At 43.0% G+C, this 20,887-nt stretch overlaps 1 protein-coding gene across 5 annotated transcripts in view; it reads right to left on the reverse strand.

Moving 5' to 3' along the window:
• The window catches only part of BICDL1 (BICD family like cargo adaptor 1), an 86,187-nt gene that overhangs the window by 15,843 nt on the left and 49,457 nt on the right, over window positions 1–20,887 (reverse strand). For 3 of the 5 annotated variants that reach the window (XR_016022397.1, XM_088800980.1, XM_088800981.1), the window contains exons 3-7: window positions 9,988–10,104; window positions 9,054–9,065; window positions 7,010–7,156; window positions 1,337–1,516; window positions 480–698 (exon numbers count right to left, since the gene is read on the reverse strand). Coding sequence is in view for 4 of the 5 variants with exons in the window: in XM_088800980.1 (XP_088657106.1) it covers window positions 480–698; window positions 1,337–1,516; window positions 7,010–7,156; window positions 9,054–9,065; window positions 9,988–10,104 (675 nt within the window). In the remaining variant the exon portion in view is untranslated. The remainder of the gene's footprint in view (window positions 1–479; window positions 699–1,336; window positions 1,517–7,009; window positions 7,157–9,053; window positions 9,066–9,987; window positions 10,105–20,887) is intronic. The other 2 variants (XM_019753962.3, XM_019753963.3) reach the window with 1 other exon arrangement.

Genomic DNA, 20,887 nt, shown 5'->3' on the forward strand with positions numbered 1-20,887 from the left:
CAAGGGCCCTTCCTGTTGGTCATCTCAACTTTCTGTGCTCACTTGCATTCATTTAGCAGAAGCTTCAGATCTGCCTCTTAAGTGTGCCTGTTCATAGCTAACCCCACCACTAGGACCAATGGCTCCCGAAAAGTAACTTAAGAGTTTTCACCTGGATCCAAATCTCTACATTCAAAGCTTCCAAGGAAAGCCCTGGAACTAGAGGCCACCATGGCCTGTACATACTATATGGACAAGAGACTCCATTTGTGTCCTGGTGGCTGCAGGGTGATGCCCGTGGAGCTTTCCATCCCTGGTACTCAGTCCCTCTGCTCGATCACCAGTGTTCAGGGCTCTCAAACAATAAGGGCTCAGAAAAAATTCTTGCAGATTTTATAAGGTTCTGGGTTCCAGGGTTCGCCTCACTCTCTGCGCTTGGTTTCAGCCTCCCATTAGCCGGGTTCTGTGGGGTAAAGGAGCCTCTAAGCCCGGCCTCTTACCGTGGGATCCATGCCATCCACAATGCTCTGTATCAGTCTCTTGAGCTCACTGAGGGCAGTGCGCAAGCTGCCGGCTGGCACATCCTTGGCAGACGAGGTTTCTGAAGACTCGTCCATGGAGGAGTCTGTGGAGACGGCCGAGTCAGCACTGTCGTTTCCTCGAAGGTGTGAGCAGAGATAGCGAACCTGGCAGTAGGCTTCCCAGAGCTGCAGTCTCAGCTGCGTCACAAAGAATTATTCTTGATTATGGGTTCTAGAGAATACTGCCACCCGGTCATCTTTTTCTAGTATATGAACCCAAGCATCCAAGATACTACTTCTAGGAGAAAGTTTTGTTTTTGTTTTTTTTAAATCACCTGCCCCAAGAAATACTGATACTTACTCTGGGCCCAGTACATCTATGCAGACTCCCAATTCTTACTGTCCCTGCCCTCTAGCCCCTCCCACTTGCCAAAGAAAGCCCTTCTTTATATTAGTCAGTTACTTTGGTGGGAGTTTGCGCATGATTAGGGGGATGAGTGGTTATGAGTAGCATGAAAAGAAGCCAACAGGATGGATCACGAATGATCTAGAACCCTGTCAATACCAGAGATATGAGGCTGATGATTAAAGCATTTCCTAAGACATGCTGGGGTGACAGTGAGCCAAGGACACGCTTCGGTCAGGGCCTGCTTCCTGACAGCTCCAGCCAGCAGGCCGAGGGGCTTACAGAGGTGCAGGGCTGCAGACCCTTGCCGGGCTGAAGCTGAAACAGTAGGCACTGGGCCACAGGGAGGACTGACGGGCTCTGGAAGTCCGGGGCCTGCCCCCAGGACCCCCGGGCAACCTCACGTGCCAGAGCGACAGGATGTCAGCACCTGCTCTCTCTCTTGCTCCAGCTCTTCCGCCTCCATGCTCTGCTCGATCTCGGACAGGAGGGACGTGCTGGTGGCGGCACAACTCTGCAGACTCCTCTCCTCGGTGAGCTCTTCCACCTTCACCTGCAGCTGTCGGTAGGAGAGCCGCACCTCCTGGAGCTCCAGTTGGCTTTGGTGCAGCTTTCAAAGAGACAGCAAATGGTAATGAGGCTTGCCAAAGCCGAAACAAACAAGAAACACTGACCCGGAACCTGATCATACTTCTAGATCCATCCACCAATTTACGGCAAGATACAGAGGCGGGAGGAACATGGTAACTACATTAGGGGGATACAGTCAACAAAATCAGATTTGGGAAACTCTACAGCACAGACAGCTCCGTTTCTTCAACAGATAAATTTCAAGGGGGAAAAAAAGATAAAGGGGGAACCTATGGATTAAAAGAGACTTAAGAGACATCAACGAAATGCAATGTAGGCCTATTATAATTTACCTCGACTCAAATGAAAAATGTGAAAAACAACTGTGACATTTATAACACACCTGAAAATCTGAGCACTGACTACATATGTGACGATACTAAAGAAACCCTGCTGAATTTTTTAGGTATACTAGTGCTGTGGGTATATTTTTTTAAAGTTCTTATCACTCAGAGGTATTTGTTATTTACAGATGAAATTATAAAAGTTCTGGGGTTTACTTTAAAATAGTGCATGAGAGGAGCCAGTGGATGCAACGAAGACGGGGCAGGACCGGCCAGGGATCGACAGTTTGTAGAGCTGGGCAGTGGGTACCTGGGGCATCATCACACTATTCTATTTCTGAGTTTGTCGGAAATTCTCCGTAATAAAAATTTAAACACACACACAGTAAGACACCATTAGACTCTCACCAGACTGGCTGAAATAAATTCATAAATAACAACAAAATAGTCTCAAGTATTAATGAAGACATGGAACAACTGGGACTCTCAGTGCTGGTGGGAATGGAAGATGTACAACCACTTTGGACAACCGTTTTGCAATTTCCGATGAGTGAAACATATGCCCATCCTATGACCCAGCGGGACCACTCTTGAGATGCAGACCCAACACCAATGACCGCATATGTGCACAAAGGACCAACAGGATGTTCGTAACAGCATTGTTTGTAAGAGCGACAAATGGGACACAACCCAAACGCCAATAAAAATAGCACGGTTATATTCCCATGCTGGAATATTAGACCACAGTGAGAAAAGAAAATACTGCTACCATAGGCCACAACATGGATGAATTCCGTAAGACACGATGTTGCACAAAAGCCAGGCATAAGACAATATATACTGTATGATGCCATTTATAAGAAGTGCCAAAACTTCATTGAGATACAAGAAAGTCAGAATAGAGGTTTATTTTTGAGGAAGTGGCAGGGTACTGACTGGGTGGGGGTAAGAAGGAGGCTTGTGGGGTGCTCGTAACGGGCTGTGTGTTGATCCGGGTGGTGGTTACACAGGTGTATAAACTTGTAAAAATTCATTAGGCTGTCCACTTAAGATTTGCTCGCTTTACTATATGTATGTTGTATTTTAATGAAAAAGTTAAGGTTGTCTGGAAGAGCTGGGGGTGGGATTAGAGTAACATCTGGGTAGTAATACCAAGAGTTTCCAAGCCCATGGGAAAAGCAGTCTCTCCCTTTAGGTCACACCACACTGTTTACAAAGCCCAGGCCTGGGAAGGGCCTGACACAGCATCTGCGGCTCCTTTTGGCTCCGAGGAGAGCGATGCCAGTGGTAGAGAGGGGACGGCAATGCAGGTATCACAGCTTATAGGAGGGAGGGCTCCTTCCCTCTCTCCCTGTGGCTACTTCACCCCTCTCTGCATTCTCTGTGGCCCTTTCCCTGAGGAGTCCAAACTGTCAGCCTTTGCTGGTGACATCACCACTGCTGAAGGTGCGGGTCGACTCCACCATGACTGCTGAATGCCACACTCTTACTAGAGCACTCCATCACCACACTGGCTTTTAACACGTTGCATACGGATCACGAGAATCTTCACGAGGGATTTAAACCCCGCCGTACGCCACGTGTTAACATAAGACCCTATTGCAGCACCTTTATCCATTTGCTAAGCACTATACTTATGTCCACATACCACACCTGCACAGAAGCACTGTTTCCTACTCTTGTATTTGTAGATTGCCTCCGCAAAATATTTTTCTGGGGGAGTGGGGGGGGGAAGAACTTCCTGGGATTTAAATTTAATTTATCCTCTTACAAAATAGTACTTCTGGGGTCATCCCTGTTCACTAAAAATAGAGCGGACACTGCTGTCTTTTCCAGACTGTTGGCGAGGTGGGCTTGTGGCTGCAGCAGAGATGCAGAGACCAAGGGGGAGCAGGCAGCAACTCTGAGCTCTGTAGTTCTTGTGAGCGGAGCAAGTTACCTTGCAGAGCCTTCAGCCAATTCGTTACTTGTCCTGGGAGCCTCACTTCTGCGGGTCAGTATTGGAGAACGGTTGGCCTAGAAGTGCCTTAACTAGAAGAGTTTGGAGCCTGGCGGCTCAGAGAACGAAAAAGGAATTAGCAAGGCTGCTCTGCACGGTTCCATGGATCAGCAACACCTGCTGGTCCGGTGGGAACTCCTCCAGCCCCCGTTTTGAGGAAACTCAGAAAAAAAGAAATTAGGCTTTAAAAAAAAGACATTCCTAGGAAGCATTTGGCACGATTACAAACGGCACACTCAACTGGCAAAGCGCTTTACAATGATCTTCTCGGCGCTCCACGTCCTCCTCAGCAGGAGAAGCGCAGCACAGACAAGCACAAGCTCTCCTCCACTGGATAAAATTAGTTCAATTACTCAGGTGCACTCGAAGGGGCTTCATTAATTGTAACAACAAGAGAACAAAAGACCAGGACAGGTCTGCCCTCTGGTCAATAACTGATCCACAGACTTAAGCAGAAAAACAGAACCAAACCACGGAGGAGCCTATTAAATATAAGAACCCTCTAAAACAAGAAATATCAGCCTTTATATAACGAAGATGGCACTAAATGCATTTACACGTATGAATAAGGATGAAACCAAATGCCTTGTGCGTGTACAGTACACCAAGTTCAAGCTCATAGTATTTACAGCCCCTACCATCGGCAGAGGTGGGGGCACTCTTCCTATTTTACATTGAGGGAACTGAGACAGTGTGATGGTAAATGATTTGCCTGATGGTACACGCTCAGCGGCAGAGACAGGGCTAGACTCTAGGTCACCTGCTTCCTGGGTCACCCACAGTGGGGTGCTCTCTGCTGATGAAATCAGCCCACTCACTGGGACGAGGCCCCTGCACACATGTGTAAGATGCCCAGCTGGGTATGAAGTAGGGCAGTTAAGTGGCCCTTAAAGGGATAAAAACCTTTACTGGGTATTAAGACTTTAGCAAAATGCCCGATTTAAAAAATTTATTGGGTCCTCAATAAATAATGATTTTTATCCCTATTCTCAGCCTGAAATAAAAAAGCAGATCTAGATTTGATCGGTGGTTTAAAATCTGTGCTTGACAGAAGAACTCCAATTACACAGTGAACCAGATCAAAGTGGGGTGGGGGAGCTACTGTGACTGTACAGACCTGTTATCCTGCCTGCTCAGCCTTCCTCTCATCCCTCATCGGAGGGAAAGGATTAAAATCATGGGATTATATACATTCCAAAGCCACGACCTCCACATTTCACAAGTCTATGATTTCTGACCATTCAACTACTAGCTGAATAAGCCAGAATTTGTATTTCTGTATCAGTACAGACCATTTCCGCAACAGAAAGGGTCTTCCAGAGGACACTGGAAATTAGCAGCAGCTCAAGGACACTTTCGTATGAAGAACAAGGATTACAAATGGTTGGGAAAGAGGATTCAGCCCATAAATGCAGATTTTCCAAATCAAAGCAGGAACTGCCTGAACCGATACAGGCCCTGGGGTGAGAGAAGAAGTTCAACCAGAAGAAGTGGCTGAGCAGATGACGAGGACAGGAGTGCGACGTCACGTTGCTAGAGGACTCTCGCTGCTAGAGAACCGACAGCCCACTGTGCCAGCTGGTCCTGGATGGTCCACACTGGTCCTGGCTCTTCTATATGCCCAGGTCCCCAATTCTTGATTTGAAATAAAGATTTTTCATTTGCGAATTCATGCTAGACTGAACGTTTCTTTTAGGCAGTGGCAATTTTTCCATTTTTCGGGTACTTTTTTCCCTTCTCCTCTCCATACTTGACCTTGGCAACCCTCAGGAGAGTGCTTGATGGGGTAATAAATGCTGGGGAGACACGTAACTTCCAGAAGCCAAGTGAGAGGCTGGAAGTCATCCCTGAGCACCACATAAGACGGGTGGGAAGGTTCCATTCTCGATTTTACCAAGGACTTACTACACTACTTTGGATAAATTATTCATTTTTTTCCTAAGCCTGTTTTATAATGTAAGCAAACTCACTCTGTTCCCTGTAATGAAGCGCAGGAACCTTCATCGCTATTATTATCATCAACCTTAAAATAAGAGCAAACTCCTTTCCATCTTGAAAACTGCTGTGAGGCTTTCGCCAAGAATCATCTTCTATTCAATAGTTACTGAGGCCCTGATATATACAAACTTAGGAAACGAAGGTACAAAAAAACACAAAGACAAATTGCTCATTTGCCCTTAAGAGTTTAATTACTCAGATGGTAGCTTAGCTTATGGGGTCAGTATCAAGTCACCTTAGCCTAACGTGTCTCCTTATCCCCCCCCCAGGGCTTTCCGCAGCAGCTGACCATTAAGCCCAGGGGACCTTCCAGGGGTCTTTGGGCAGGGACCCACCATATGCTCGAGCAACTTGGCCAAGCACCTCCACACAAATGCCACTACTGCAATCGATTCCACTCCCTGGCATATGCCCAGAGCATGACCAAGGGGAAGCCATGCCCTCTTCTCCACTCGCCCTGGGTGTTCCTCGGCCAGCCCCGCAAAGCTTTCTTGGGAGCAGATGCTACACTCTATTCCTGGGGAGCTTGCTGGAAGTGCTTGTCTTATTTAGGGGGTGTTGCTTGTCAAGTGTGAGCCTGGGGATTCAGCTGAGGCCTGGTGGCAGTTCCCAAATAAGGACAAATATGGCCATGAAACAATTCCCTTCAGGGGAGAAAAAGAGGCTAATTAGGTTCACAAAAGGGTCAGCTTGTGCCTTTTCTAGTAACTGGCAGAAGCAGGATATAAGTCTTACTGTGTTCAGTGGGCAGCTTCTTGGTTTCTGCTCAGCGCCAGCCAACTAAATCCATCAGCCTGGGAAAGCAGCAGCGGAGAGCATTGTGAACCAAGCACAGAAAGTCACAGGCTCCCTCTGAAATCCCTAGCAAATTTCACAAACCCCAGGAGGCAGAATGACACCCCCTGTGTTCCAGCCATATTAATAGCCCAGAAAGAACTCGGTAAAACTGCTTGAGGGGCTAGTGGCTTAGAACAAAATGGAAGGATGACCTGTGGGTAGCGATGCGTTGCTTCTTGGCAGAGCCAGACCCGCGTTAGTGAGCGCCGAGAGCCACAACCAGGCCCGCAGGGAGGCTTCACCCACTCCTGACCCCGGAGGTGGCAATGGCCTCCCAGCCCTTCCTTCTAGCTGGGCAGCTAAGCGCTCCTTTTATCTGGCCCTAGTCCGACAGGACAGCTTCTCTGTGCCATACCTGTAGGTCTTTGTCGTGGCCCTGTCTCTCCAGGATCAGCACCCGGTCCTGTAGCTCCTCCACGGTCCCTTGGAGCAGGTCATTCTCCTCTAAGGTGGCGCTGAGACGATGCTCCAGCTCCCGTTTCCGATCCGACAGCATCTTGATCTGAAAGGGTGGAGAGCCACGGGGGTGCTGTGGGGTTATACCGGGCTGATGAGCAGGGAGGGAGGGACTAACCCCCAGACATGAAGGCCTGCGTCTCTCCAAGTGTTCTGCCCAGGGGCCCGGCGCCCGCATCTCGGAGACAGCAGCTGTGAACTCCTGAGCTGAAGTGAAAACCCCTCCCCTCTAGAAACCTGTCTAGGAAGGGGTGGGAGTAGAGCTCTGGGGAAGCTGGAATGTGGGATGCCAGGTAGAGGAAGGGAAGGTTAGTGCTCTGGAAATTCCACAGATAAGACAGAAAAGGGCCCCACCTTGCCTGCCCACGACTTGACTCCAACCCCACAATTGACAAGGGCGTGGAGCTTAACCTTCTGTACCGTTCTTCCTTCTCAAGTCATGAGCACAAGAAAATGCCCACGACAGCCTCTGGAGCTGCTGTATTTTCATACTCTATGGCTCTCTGTCCTTTCCCAGCGCTGGCAGGTCTGGCTCTAGAGGTCCCAGTGCAGACCCGAGTTAAAGGGGGAGCCAGCAGGGTATAGAACACACAGCAGCGCGTGCATCAGCCTGTGTTCTGGGACGGAACAGGGCATGGCCACACGTGAAGAACTGATTTCACTCTAGGTACGTTTTGCTTGAGCAAGTAATTTGTGAGCAGAAGCAATTCCTCTCCTTTTATTAAACAGGCTGGTATGTTTGTACACTATCTAGTCCGCCTCCAAAGAGATATAAACCTTTTAGGAATGTCTGTCTAGTCTCTTCAGTTTCAGTTGGAAAACAGAGGAAAAGAGATGCCAAGTTTTCTCTGGCCGCAAGGTTTGCAGAATGAGAAGCTGCGTTAGCATTCCCCGAGGCTAGCTACGCTTCCGCCCGAGAACAGTGCCCTGCTCTGGACGATGGGGCACCTTCACAAGTCCCGCCGATTGCTGGTGGCCTTGGTGGACTTTTGGAGTCCTGCAGGTCCCCTTGGCTCCTCCTACTTATTAATTGCCTGATGGACTGATTTCTTAACCAGCCTCTCGCTTGTAAATATCCTCCTGATGTGGTTAAGAGGCTCTCTGCTCTCTGGTCTAGTGCGGATAACAATTCACTAAGGGGACCAACCTCAGACCTTTTCTAGGGGAGATTTCAAAATGAATGTCTAACTTGTCCCAGGTCCTCTGAAATCCACCGTTCCCTCTGCTTTTTGGCTGTTCTCACTCTCAGCACTAGAACTCTGTTCAGAGGGCACAGATCTTCCCTGGCCACCAATCAATCAGATAGGATGCCGTCCTGGGGAAATGAAGTATGTGGCCTTTGTCCAGAGAGATCAGGTATCTGGCCAAACAAAGAAATATTGTCTCTCAAGTGTGCACCTGGGTAAGGGACCAAGCGGAGCAGGCCCCTTTTGTGAATGGGCCCACTATTCCCCACACTGAAGCAACGTTACCCACATGAAGGGAATTCTTACTCTAGTTGATTTTCATTTAAATACCCTCTGACCTTTACATTTTCCTTCCCATGGAGAATCTCTGTTTCCCAAGTTCCACTCAGTGAAGTAATGAGGCAATATGGTTCTGATACACGACCCCCACCCCATGAAGTAACTTATCTGAAATGAACGATTTCATAGCCTGGTTTTAAAAAGTTGTAGTGTTACCGGACGAAACAGGGCCTTAGGTGGCCAACTCCCTCACCCCACCATACACACCCTGAAACTTGTGACCCAATCTGGCAATAAACATTCCTGGGAATGAACCTGTGTCACGAGGGGCTAGAAATAGTGAAGGGGGTGTGTGGGGGAGGGGAGAGAAGCCAGGCAACTCAGAGGAGTCCGCCCTTGGCAGAGGCGGTCGAAAGGCAAGTCATGCACACAAATGGTCACAGGCAGGCATGCCAAACCCAGCGACACGCTACTTACTTCCAGAACCTGCTGCTCAGTCCCAGTAGGAATTCCAAGGGCAGGGAGGAAGGAAGGGAATGAGAGGCAAGAGAAAAGAGAAGATATTGACAGACTTTAGGAAAAACAACGTCAGGTTGTTTACGAAGCAGGGGAGCTGCCCGTTACCCGGGCCTGACCACAGCGAGGGCGCACACCCCTCGGGTCCTCGCCTGTCCCTCAAAGTCTAACTTGGCCGAAGGGCTGCTCTTGAGACACCTGGCTGAGGGGTCCTCATGAGTAGAGGAGGTGGAAGCCTCCCCAGGAAAGAACCCCCGTTTGGGCTGGCGACAGGAACCCCCAACTTGTCCTCACCTCACACAACTGGAGTCTCACAGTGGCGTCTCCTAAGTGCTACTTTCTTTTTCCCTCTGGCCCACACTCAGGGTCATTGACCCTGATGGCCTCTCATACGCTTTTAATAACATCACTGTCTTCCAAACACCACACTCAGTGCTTCCACGTATCAGCTCATCAGATCCTCAGAACAACCCTATGAAGCAGATACTTCTATGACTCTCCCTGTCCCTCTGAAGGTGGACTGAACCGCACCCAAACGGATGGGTGCTGTTCCCATCTGGCAGAAAGGGAAGATGCCGTTTCCCATCTTCTAGGTAGGATCGGCCGGGATGTTTGTGGAGGGATCAACATATTCAGGAAAAAGTAGGTCACTCGTGATTTCAAAACACTCAGCAGTAACTCTGAGCAACCCTATTTTTCCAGACGGCAGACTACCCAGAGAATGTGGATCAAGTGTTCCCCGGTTAGTGTCTCACAGATACGTCTCTCTAGAGATTTTGGTAAGAGCAGGCTTTTGTTTCCCAGTTCAGAGGGCTCCTTATCTATAAGACCGGTTGCAGTGCCTCGGATGAGTAAAGCACCTCCACCTCCAAGCACTGCTGCCTGGGCAGCTCACCTCGGCCTGAAGGCTTTCCAGACGGATGATGTGCTGGTTGGTTGATGAGTTTTTCTCCCGGAAGTCTTCTCGGAGGGCGTGTACTTGCATGGAGAGTTGCCTCTCAACTTCTGAGGCCTGTAAACAGAGGAGACTCACCAGTTGTGCAAAGGAAGTCTGTTCAGATTTTTGTCTTTCATTTTTCAAGTCTCTTTGCAACTCTCTATTCTATAAGGAATATAGATGAGATGCAGGTCCCTTCCCACCTCACCCTGGTCCATTTGTTCTCTGGGCCCAAACAAGATGAACCCCTACCCCTTCCTCTACCATGAATGACTATCTAGGTCCAAGACCACTTTGCGGATCAGAGGAAACAGCTTTAGGAAACAGTAAACTCTCAGATTTACTTGTCCTCATTACCCCTCTGCACACAGCAGAGGCTCTGCAAACAGCTACGAATGGAGACAAAGCCTCAGTATTTTACATGAAAGACTACGACAGATATACCTACTACCTTAGAAATTCCTCTATTTCTCCATTTCCTCAGTGGGGCCCAGGAAAATCACCTGTCTGCAGTTCTCACTTCCACTCTACATGGGCACTACTGGAAATTCCGTCAAGTCTGCTAAGATGTTTGCCTTTCATTAAAGACATTTTTTGCAACTTTTAATTCTCTAGGGAGTGCTAGCTGAGGTGCTCATTTCCCACCCTGATCCATTTATTCTCTAATACTGAGACATAGCAAAAACCAAACACCATTTGGTGTGTCAGCACCTTCTCTTGAACATGCTGGAGAGTCTTAAAAGGATGCTCCTTTGGTAGGCCATGACCTCTAGACCCCCTCCTGAGGGCATAGTCCAGCCCGGCCACCAGGAGTGCCCTGAACACTGCCCAGTAGAGCGGAGAGCTGCGGACAGGGTAACGGCCTCAGTGCTTTCTTGAAGTCAAAAGGGGTTAGTAAGCTTTCTGGGTTCTCAGGACAGATCACTGTGTGGTGAAAGGGTTAGGAAACGCTTTTGGAGGAAATGGGAAGGTGATAATGTTGAAATGGTAGGCTAGCTTTTTCAATGAGGCAGTCACAGTAAAGGTTACATATTCAATAGTTCTTTTTACCTTCAAGTGCTATATAATCAATTATCCATCATTTTTTTTGGTCCCATAGATTCAACAAATGTTGCCTCCCCCCCCCCCCCCAAAGCGGCACATGAAAATCTTAACCTATAATTCTAATTTTAAAACAAAAAAACACACAACAAAATAAAATCAAACAATCTCTTTTTCCTCCTTATTCTAAATTTAATTTCAGTTTGTTTTAGACTTCTTAATCACTTAGAAACACAATGTTAGTTATCCTTGCTTAAAAATAACATTAATAACATTTGCTGAGTGCTTACTATGTGCCAAGAACTGTGCTAAAAGCTTTAAATGCATTATATCAATTGTCAAAACCAAAGTAGGGCCTGTCACCCTCAATTTACTCCTGCGGGAATAGGCTTGGGGAAGTACAGAAACCTGCCTAACATCTAACTCAGCAAGTGATGACATCAGAATGGTAAACTTCAGGCCGTCTTACCCCCAAATTAGGACTGCCATACTGCCTTCTTGAAATAGTTTTTCCTATTTCCATCTGCTCACTGTTAAAACCAAACTTTACCAGTTTAATTTAGTGAGGCCTTTTTCCTTCTTTTAACACTAAGCTATTTTATTTAAGACTCTTGAAATTTCTTCTAATAGAATGGAGGGCCCATGAGGACATTTCCATCTCCTAAGTTCTGCAGTTTGATTGCCTGGACTGAATTCAGTTGAGTATCCAGGTTTCAAATATGTTTAGATTTGCAAGGTGCTGGGGAATTCAGGCAGCTGACCTTATTCTGAGCATCACCTCCTAGACATGAAGCATGAGACAACCAAGCCACAGAGATGCACCGAGGGCTATACATCTTGCCAGGTGGTATCAGACATGCTGCTATGGACTAGTCTCCTCTCAAAGCAATCTTCCGAGAAATAAAATGTGTCTCTTCCCACCAGGAAACCTGACTGCAGAATCTGAGTTCCTAACCACTAAGCTATAATATCTCCCTTAACATCTGATGCCCAGGGAGGGAGGTATGCTTTTAACCTACGTCTCTCATTTGAATCTCCAATAGCCCTAAGTGGGAATTGCTGGCCTGGTTTTGCAGCCAAGGAGGTGGAGGCTGAAATGGGGAGCAGCACTGCCCTGGTCTTTGGGGTCCCCGTTCTGTGCTCTCCCACCACACCATGGCCACCTCCAGCCAGGTGGTCAATCATTTGCCTGAGATGATGATGATGGAGGAGAGGCATCAACCAGACATATAAATCTAACATTTGCAAGGAACTAATGCACCTTTCAAAAAAAATTACTTTCTTATTTTTCAGAGATGGAATCTGGCTCAGATCTTTAGACCTGGCTAACAGAACAAGTATTATCAACTTCTGTGCATAAATTAAATAATAATCTCTTAAGTTTGTACACAACTCTAATGTTCTAAATGCTTTCTGATCAAAGTATCAGGAAGCCCACACAGCCAGTTTTAACTCTCTAATGAACTTCAAAGCTTCTACGAAGTTCTTCAAGCAGGATTTTGCTAGGGTAACAGTGGTCTTTCTGAAAGGATCTGCTCTGTGGCTGAGGGGAGAGATGGCACAACGGAAAAGGAAGTTACGAGTCAGATGGCCAGGGTTGGAGTTCCCGCTCTACCATATGGATGTGACTCCGTTTCACAAATTATAGACACATTCCTCCTTTACATAGAAACACAAAAAGGGCAAGTCTAAAGGAACACCCGTTTCCCTACTTCTAATTCAGGAGTTTATGGGACTGAGTCAAATCACTTAAGGTTAGGGAAGTAAAGAAAGGAAAGAAATATTCCACTGTTACAAATTCAGGGCAACTGTGAGAAATAGTAAAAGATCCATGGATCAGCTGTTTGCTTAAAAACCAGGTACTGAGAACACCGTGTATATGTCACAGAGTACTGTCACATACACCGTCCCCTTCCGGGGTCTGCACTGAGAACAGCCTGTTAAGTGACTCAGCCAATATCGTGAAGGTGATGTGTCAAGCTAAACTATATGGGGAAATACAGACATATTCAGCAGCCATATCTTTCAGGTCTGGTCTCCTGGTGACCTTTCAGAGCTATTCAATAGCCAGCAAACATCCAGGAGCCATACCTCTCTTGGAGACATAAATTTTCCTACTTCTGGGTTTTGGTGGTGGTGGTGGTGATATTAGGACAATTCATTCTGATAGTAGAAAATGGCAGGCATGGGACTTACAGTTTATTTCTCAAATTGATGAGTTTTGGCTACCACGCATGATTAAGCAGCCAGTAACAGCTGTGGCAAAATTGTGGCAAAGAATGACATCTGTAATTATAGGTGAATATAAAAAAGATGGCATGATTTTAGCTCAGGTATTTGTTCTTTTCTTCTTAAACTCTTAAATTTTTTGTCCTATAAAAGTAACAAATGTTCAGAGTAAAACAAAATTAAAGGGAGGAACATGTGAGATGTTGCTTCCAGGCATATGTCGTCAATTTGGCTCAAATAAACTCTTATAAAAATTATAAAAAAAAAAAAAATTTAAAGGGAACCGAAGGATTGAAATGAAATTTAAAATCCTCACTTATCTCTAGTCATCAGTGCCACTCTCTAGTGATAGCGCTAATATAATCTATATTGGAGATTTTTCTTGTGAGTCTTTCTACAAATTTTCTACCCATAGCTATCAAAAATATTACCCAAAATTTTGGCTTTAAAAATACATACTCATATATTTTAACATTTTTCCATGTCAACATGTAGATCTACCTTATTCTTTTTAACAACTGTATGGTATTTAGTTATATGAATACACCATAATTTATTTAACTAGTCCCTACTTATCAGCATTTAGAGTATTCCAATTCTTTGCTGTTATAAACATTACTGCAAAAACATCCTTGCTTACCCATCTTTGTGTTTGTGGGAGAACATCCTAGAAGTGAATAAATTCCTATAAGTGGAATCTCTAGGTAAAAGGATATGCATATTCATTTTGATAGGTACTGCCAACTGTCCCCCCCAAAAAAGGTTGCCTCAATTTATATCCCGACCAATAGAGTACAAATATGTCTGCTTCCCAATACCTTGCCACTCTGGGTATTATGAAACGTCTTTAGCTACTTCTAAATATTGTCAAAACATCTCTTTTACTTTCATTGCATACAGACTTGAGGATTAAAAAAAACAAGACATTCAAGAAATAACTAGTTCTGTTAAAGAATGCTGAAAAATTTAACACTTATATAGTCCTTGAGCTATCTGAAATGAACTCCTTTTGTAATCTGAGTGCTTGGGTTATTATTGTTAATTAATCTCCAAACTGGCAAAACAAACCTGACAGTGTGTTCCTTCTGCCTGATGTGCTTGGTTTGATCAGAGACCATCTAGGACAGATTACTTTCCCCCAAATGAGCAGAGCTGTTCCATGATTACTCCTACTGAAGTGATGAATAACATATGAACATTTCCCCAAACTGGAACATTTAGAATAAATTTGTTTAAACTGGCCAAAGCAGAACTATTAACTATATACTTTCTTGTTAAATGGAGGAAAGGAAATTGCATTAGTTACATACGCGCATCCATTTAACTTATTTGTCAAAAGGAAAAAAAAATGAACCAATCAACTTAGAAATTGTAATAGGAAAGATATACTATTTTAATACTCCACCTGATTTACTGAGTTTTACTTTAAGAGAAAAATTCTCAACCTTTGTTTCTGCCAGGGTACGATGTATAACAGGCATCGGTCTGACATACCTCAGGGGTGGCGGTGAGAGCGGCGATGAGGGTAAGGGTAACACCTACAGCAGCGGCTCACCTCTCAAGCATCTGTTATGCGCTTTACCCTGTTCTAAGCATTTCCCATTTATCTCATTTAATCTTCACAATTATGAAGAAGGAGGCGGTCTGACTTTCTCCATTTACAGATGAGGATATTAAGGGTGAAGTCATTTTCCCAAGGTCATACTTGTGCTGCCACGGGCTGAGCTGGGATTCCTACCCAGATCTGTGGCTCCTACACTCAGTACTCTTGGCCTTAACACGTTTTCTATCGTCCCTTGGCTCCCTCTCAAAAATGCTTATTAAAAATGCTTATTAGAGCAACAACCTTGAGTTTGTTCTAATGTAAGACAAAGGGTGAATTATTTAAAACTTACTGCGGTTGCTTTAGAATACTACTTTCAAAATAATTAAATTTATTTTTCAATTTTCATGTAAGAGAACCCCATTACAGCATGTTGGTATGCTTTAAAAATATCGTTAGCATTTTGCTGATTCCTCTCTGCAGGCTTTGTGTGTGTATATACAATTAGTTATGATCATACAGTTCATAGATTTTTTCTTTTTCCGTGTAGCATTGTATGAAAAGCATTTCCATGTTGTTATTACTTTTCTTAATCATTGCTTTAAATGACTGCATAATAGTTCTTCAAGTAGCTGTGTTATAATTTCCTTTACCACTCCCTAACTAACTGCTAGGTATCTGGGATTTTCCCATATTTTGCAATTATAATGAACACGTTACTGGGATGGTGATAGTAGAATTTTACCTGAGTAGAAGTGGAATGCGCAATCTTACTGTGTCAGAATCGTAGATGAATATACTTTAGAAAAGAAAATAGATACCAATTTAAACCAAAAATGAGTTTATGAGTAGCCTTTGCTAACTGGAAAACCCAATTAACCAGAAGTCTGCATTTCTTATTTTCAAGGTTTTATTGTTTAAACTTTTCAAATTCGGTAATGGGTGGCTTGAGAGTCTATTGATAGCATATTACATGATGAGCCCCCTTTTTACTATTTTGATTATAACAGTAAAAGTGATAGCCATCTCCTGGATGATAAATGAATGCAAAAAATGAAAAATAGCCTTTTTGCTTTCACTAGGCTTCAGGAGGCCAATTCCTACCAGGGCCTTTCAAAGTACAACTCAGAAGTGAAGTTCGTCACATACATGGTACATGTATTTTCGTTAACGTATGAAGACAAAAAGATTTTCACCAATATCTTTCCAAAGAAAAGGTTTTATTTCTAATAATATGGTGAGATGGATTATTTGGTCGGAGCCTTCTACTAAAAGGCGCTAAAAATGCCATAGAAAATAGAAAAGACTTCTTAGAAGCATTAAAGAGCTGACAAGACTGTGATAGAACCATGTTAATGTTTCATTTATGCAGATTATTAAAACGAACAAATGGAACACAGACATTAACAAATAAACCCAATGACACCACAAATGAGTAACAACCAAACTGAAGGGGGTGGAGAAGAAGGTAACATAACTACCTTTGGAAAAGAATCTTGGCTGTGTATCGCAAGGTTTAAGAAAAAGGGACTATACACAGATATTGCACTGCAGTTAATAGATTTGTTTTTCACAGACGTATGGGTTAGTGATGCTGACAGTACTGTATGTGTTTAATAGAACAAACAAATAAATGTATCATGAATAAGGAACCAGGTTTTTCCTTAGTGGAAAAAGAAGTTATAAATAAGAGAAGACTAGAATGAACTCTGGTGTTAGACTGGAATTGAAGATACATTATGAACTTGTGGTTTTATACACACACACACACACACACACAAATGGATAGATTGAGAAATAATTACAGATGTCTGTTTATAAGTGTGTTACTGTATATACATTTATTTCCTCCTGCTGTCCTCTGGGAAGGCCCAAAAGTGATAGTAGCAATAAACGTCCTGGTAGCTGTAAACGCACTTAGTGCTCCTGTCTTTATTTCTAACTATTGATCTCTAATAAAAGAACCAAGGCTCCTTGGTAAAATTGCTTGTTCCAGGGCTGAAGCAGGAAAAATACAAAATGAGCCTGGAACATTGTGTGATGCCAGAAAGAAAGCAAGAGTTCAAAAAAATGATGGTGGTATATTGAATGGGCATAGGAGTCAACTTGAAGGAGCTCCCAATGGCGAAGGTTGGGACCATTTAATCAATAAAACAAATAATGATAGTAAAGGATTATACTGCATAGAGTAAGGTAAATATTCCCGAGTCTACACTGATAAATAAATAATTGAATACATAAATTAATGGGAGGAAAGGAAGAGGGGCAGCTCTTTTTTACCGAAAAATTCCCATTAATAAATGTAGAAGGAATGATGGAAGTAGAAACCTGCCACTAGGCAAGCATCACAGTAATAACTTCTTGAAGGCAAGAAGGTGAAGATGAATTCTAGGAATTAGTGGGCAAAAGTGTGATGAGAAACAGGATATTTGCATAGTTTCAAAGTACCTCTTTGTAAGATTTATACATTACAAAAGGGAAAACAGTACCTTCAAAGGGGAGGAGCCTCACAGACCACCTTAACCAAGTGATAAAAGTTAAAATCACCAGTAAAAATAAGTATCAACAGCACGTGTCCTCAGTATGATGCACTGAGAAGGGAACAACTGCACTTTTGTGCTATTGGTGTAAAATTGCATAACCTCAATCTAATCGTGACAACACACTGGACAAACCCAAATCGAGGGACTTTCTATGAAATAATTGGTAAGTACTCTTCCAAAGTATCAAGTTCAAGAAAAACAAAGTAAGACTGAGGCATTGACAGAGTTTGGAAGAGACCAAAGAAACATGACAACTAAATATAATATAGGAGCTTAAACTGGTTCTGAGCCAGAAATAGAACATTAGTGGGAAAAGTAGCAAAATTCCTGCAGGTATATAGATTAGTCAATATTGTCTCAATGTTAATTTCTTGGTTTTGCTACTCTACCATCCACATAAGATGTTAACATTGGGCAAACTAGGTGAAGGGTATATGAGAATCTCTGTATTGTTTTTGTAACTTCTCTGTAAATCTAACAACAACAACAAAATATACCAGACGGATAGTGCCCCTAGACATTTGGCAGAAGAAACTAAATCATCTCTGAAGGATGGAAACTTCATCCAAAGATCAAATAATCTCCATAAATAATTTTCTAATAAAAATAAGCAGATTGTAGTAAAACAAAAAAATATTCATGGAAACAAAGACTCATGAAACAGCATAAACAATGCACAACCAGATCCATAAAGACTTCAAACCCTAGAATTATCAGATATAGATTATAAGACAACTGTGTTGATTATGTTTAGATAAGGAAAAGACAAGATTAAGGAGTGATTTCAGCATCATGGCAGAGTGAGAAGATGCCTTTGTTTCTCCCTTTAAATGTATAAGTTGGACAACTATAACTCAACAAAGGATCCCTGCTCAACATACAAACATGGCTAAAAGGTCCAGGGGACCTAACATCTGACGGTAGGTGGATTGGAATGAGTAGACGAGGTGGGACGAGGGGAAGGGTAGGTGACTGCAGACACAGTTCAGCGCCCTCCGCGGCTCCAGTGAGTACAGTAACGGTGAGATGCTGGGCTGCAGCCTTCACACTATGGCCTGGATTGTAAGGGGCAGAAGCAGTAGTCCTAGAGGCGCAAGCAATGCAGGTAAAAGAAAACAAAAACTTGCACTATAACACTATTCACTGGAAAACAAAAGTACCCTACCTATCAACCTGCTGAATTGTTGAGAGCAAAATGGTATCTAAGCAAGAGCTCACTACTTCAAATGAGCAGACAGAAACAATCCATCAAATACTATGATCAACCAAGGTAACATGGGAGCACAGAAAGAAAATGAAAAATCTCCAAAAACCAAACTTAAAGTCATGAAATACTGTGCCTTAAATTATAGGGATTTTAAGATTGCAATTATAAAGAAGCTCAATGAGATACAAGAGAACTCAGAAAGGCAGTTCAATGAGCTCAGGAAAAAAATTAATAAACAAAAGGAGTATTCTGCCAAAGAGACTGAAACTATAAAAAAGACTCAAATAGAAATTCTGGAGTTGAAGAGCTCAATAAATGAGACGAGGACTGCATTAGAGAGCAGTGGAAATAGAGCAGACCAGAGAGAAGACAGAATTAGCAAGCTCAACGATAGAAACCTTGAAATGACCCACAAGGAAGAGAGAGAGCTAAGAGTTAAAAAAAAGAAAGAAAGAACTCTGTGAGAGCTATCTGACTCCATCAGAAAAAGCAACATAAGGATAATGGGTATACCAGAAGGAGAAGAGAGGGAGCAGGAAACAGAGTACTCAAAGAAATAATTGATGAGAACTTCTCAAGCCTATGGAAAGAAGTGGACTTTAGGATAGCAGGAGCTAACAGAACACCTAATTAAATCAAGCAAGACACATTTTACTTACTTATTTATTTATTTAAGGAGGGTGTAGCTCAGTGGCCTATGTGGGGATTGAACCGGCAACCTTGGTGTTATTAGTACCACGGTATAACCAACTGAGCTAACTGGCCACCCCAAGACACATTTTATTAAAATTGTCAAAAATAAATGACAAGGAAAGAATGCTCAAGGCAGCCAGGGAAAAAGAGACTAATCTACAAAAGAAACCCTATTAGGTTATCACCAGATTTTTCAGTAGAAACATTACAAGTCTGGAGAGAGTGGAAAGACATATTCAAAATAGTGAAAGAGAGGAACTAACTATCAGCCAAGGATAATATCCAGCAGAATTATCCTTTACATATGAAGGAGAAATAAGGGCTTTCCCAGACAGACAGAAGTTGAGAGAATTACCACCACAAGAGCTGCATCACAAGCAATGTTGACAGGAGCTCTTCTATCAGAAACCAAAAGACAAAAGAATACAAAAAATTTTGAGTAAGATGACTAACAGGAGCAGATATTAAACACTTAATTATAATATAAAGGTTAAAGAGGGGGGAAAGGACATTAAAAATAACTACTGTAATTTTGCAATGAATGTACAACATAAAAAGATAATTTGTGAAAACAAAACCTTAAAAAGGGAAAAGGAAAAGACCGAACATGTACAGGTGAATAAAAATAAGAGGTAATCAGAAAAAAAGGACCATTGTAGGAATGTGTGACACATTTTACACAAACCTAATGGTAACCAGAAAACAAAAATCTAGAGCTGAGAAATGAAAAATAAAAAAAGAGGAAATGGAGAAAAAAATAATAGAAAACCACAAAACTATAATAGCAGATAAAATCACAATGGAAAAGAAACAATGGAGATATAAACATCCAGACAATGAAAGATAAAATGGCTGTAGTAACTCCTCATATACGAGTATCAATAATGTAAACGGACTGACCTGAACAATCTAAAGGCACAGAGTAGTGGGATGGTTTAAAAAACAAGATTATACAGAGTGTCAAAAAAAAAAAGTATAAACATTTTAAGAAAGGAAAAAACTATATTAAAATCATAATACTCAATATATACTGATAACAAAAGATGAATACAAATCATATGCCTACATTTTTTTGGCACCCCCAGTATATTGCCTGCAGGACATTTAGCTCCAAAGACAAACAGAGGTTCAAAGTAAAGGGGTGGAAGATGATACTCCAAGGAAACAGTATCCCGAGACATGCAGATGTAGCAGTACTTTTATCAGACAAAATATTTTGTCTGATAAAAGTACTTCAAGATAAAAAGGGTAACAAGAGACAAAGATGGACATTTTATTATGATAAGTAGGACAATTCATCAAGAAGACATAACACTTATCAATATACATATGGACCCAAACCGGGAGCACCAAAATATATAAAGCAATTACTAACAGACCAAAAGAGAGAAAATGACACAAATACAATTATAGTAGGGGACCCGAACACCTCACTCATAGCAATGGATAGAGCATCCAGACAGGAAGCCAATAAGGAAATATCAGCCTCAAATGATAGATTAGACCAAATGGACTTAATTGATATTTATAGAAATTTCCATCCCCAAATGACAGACTACACGTTCTTTTGAAAATTTTTACAAAATGAAGATAAGTTTCATA

The sequence above is a fragment of the Rhinolophus sinicus genome, chromosome 9, assembly GCF_057876585.1.
Source record: "Rhinolophus sinicus isolate RSI-liver-muscle chromosome 9, RSI-T2T, whole genome shotgun sequence".
NCBI classification, from domain to species: domain Eukaryota; kingdom Metazoa; phylum Chordata; class Mammalia; order Chiroptera; family Rhinolophidae; genus Rhinolophus; species Rhinolophus sinicus.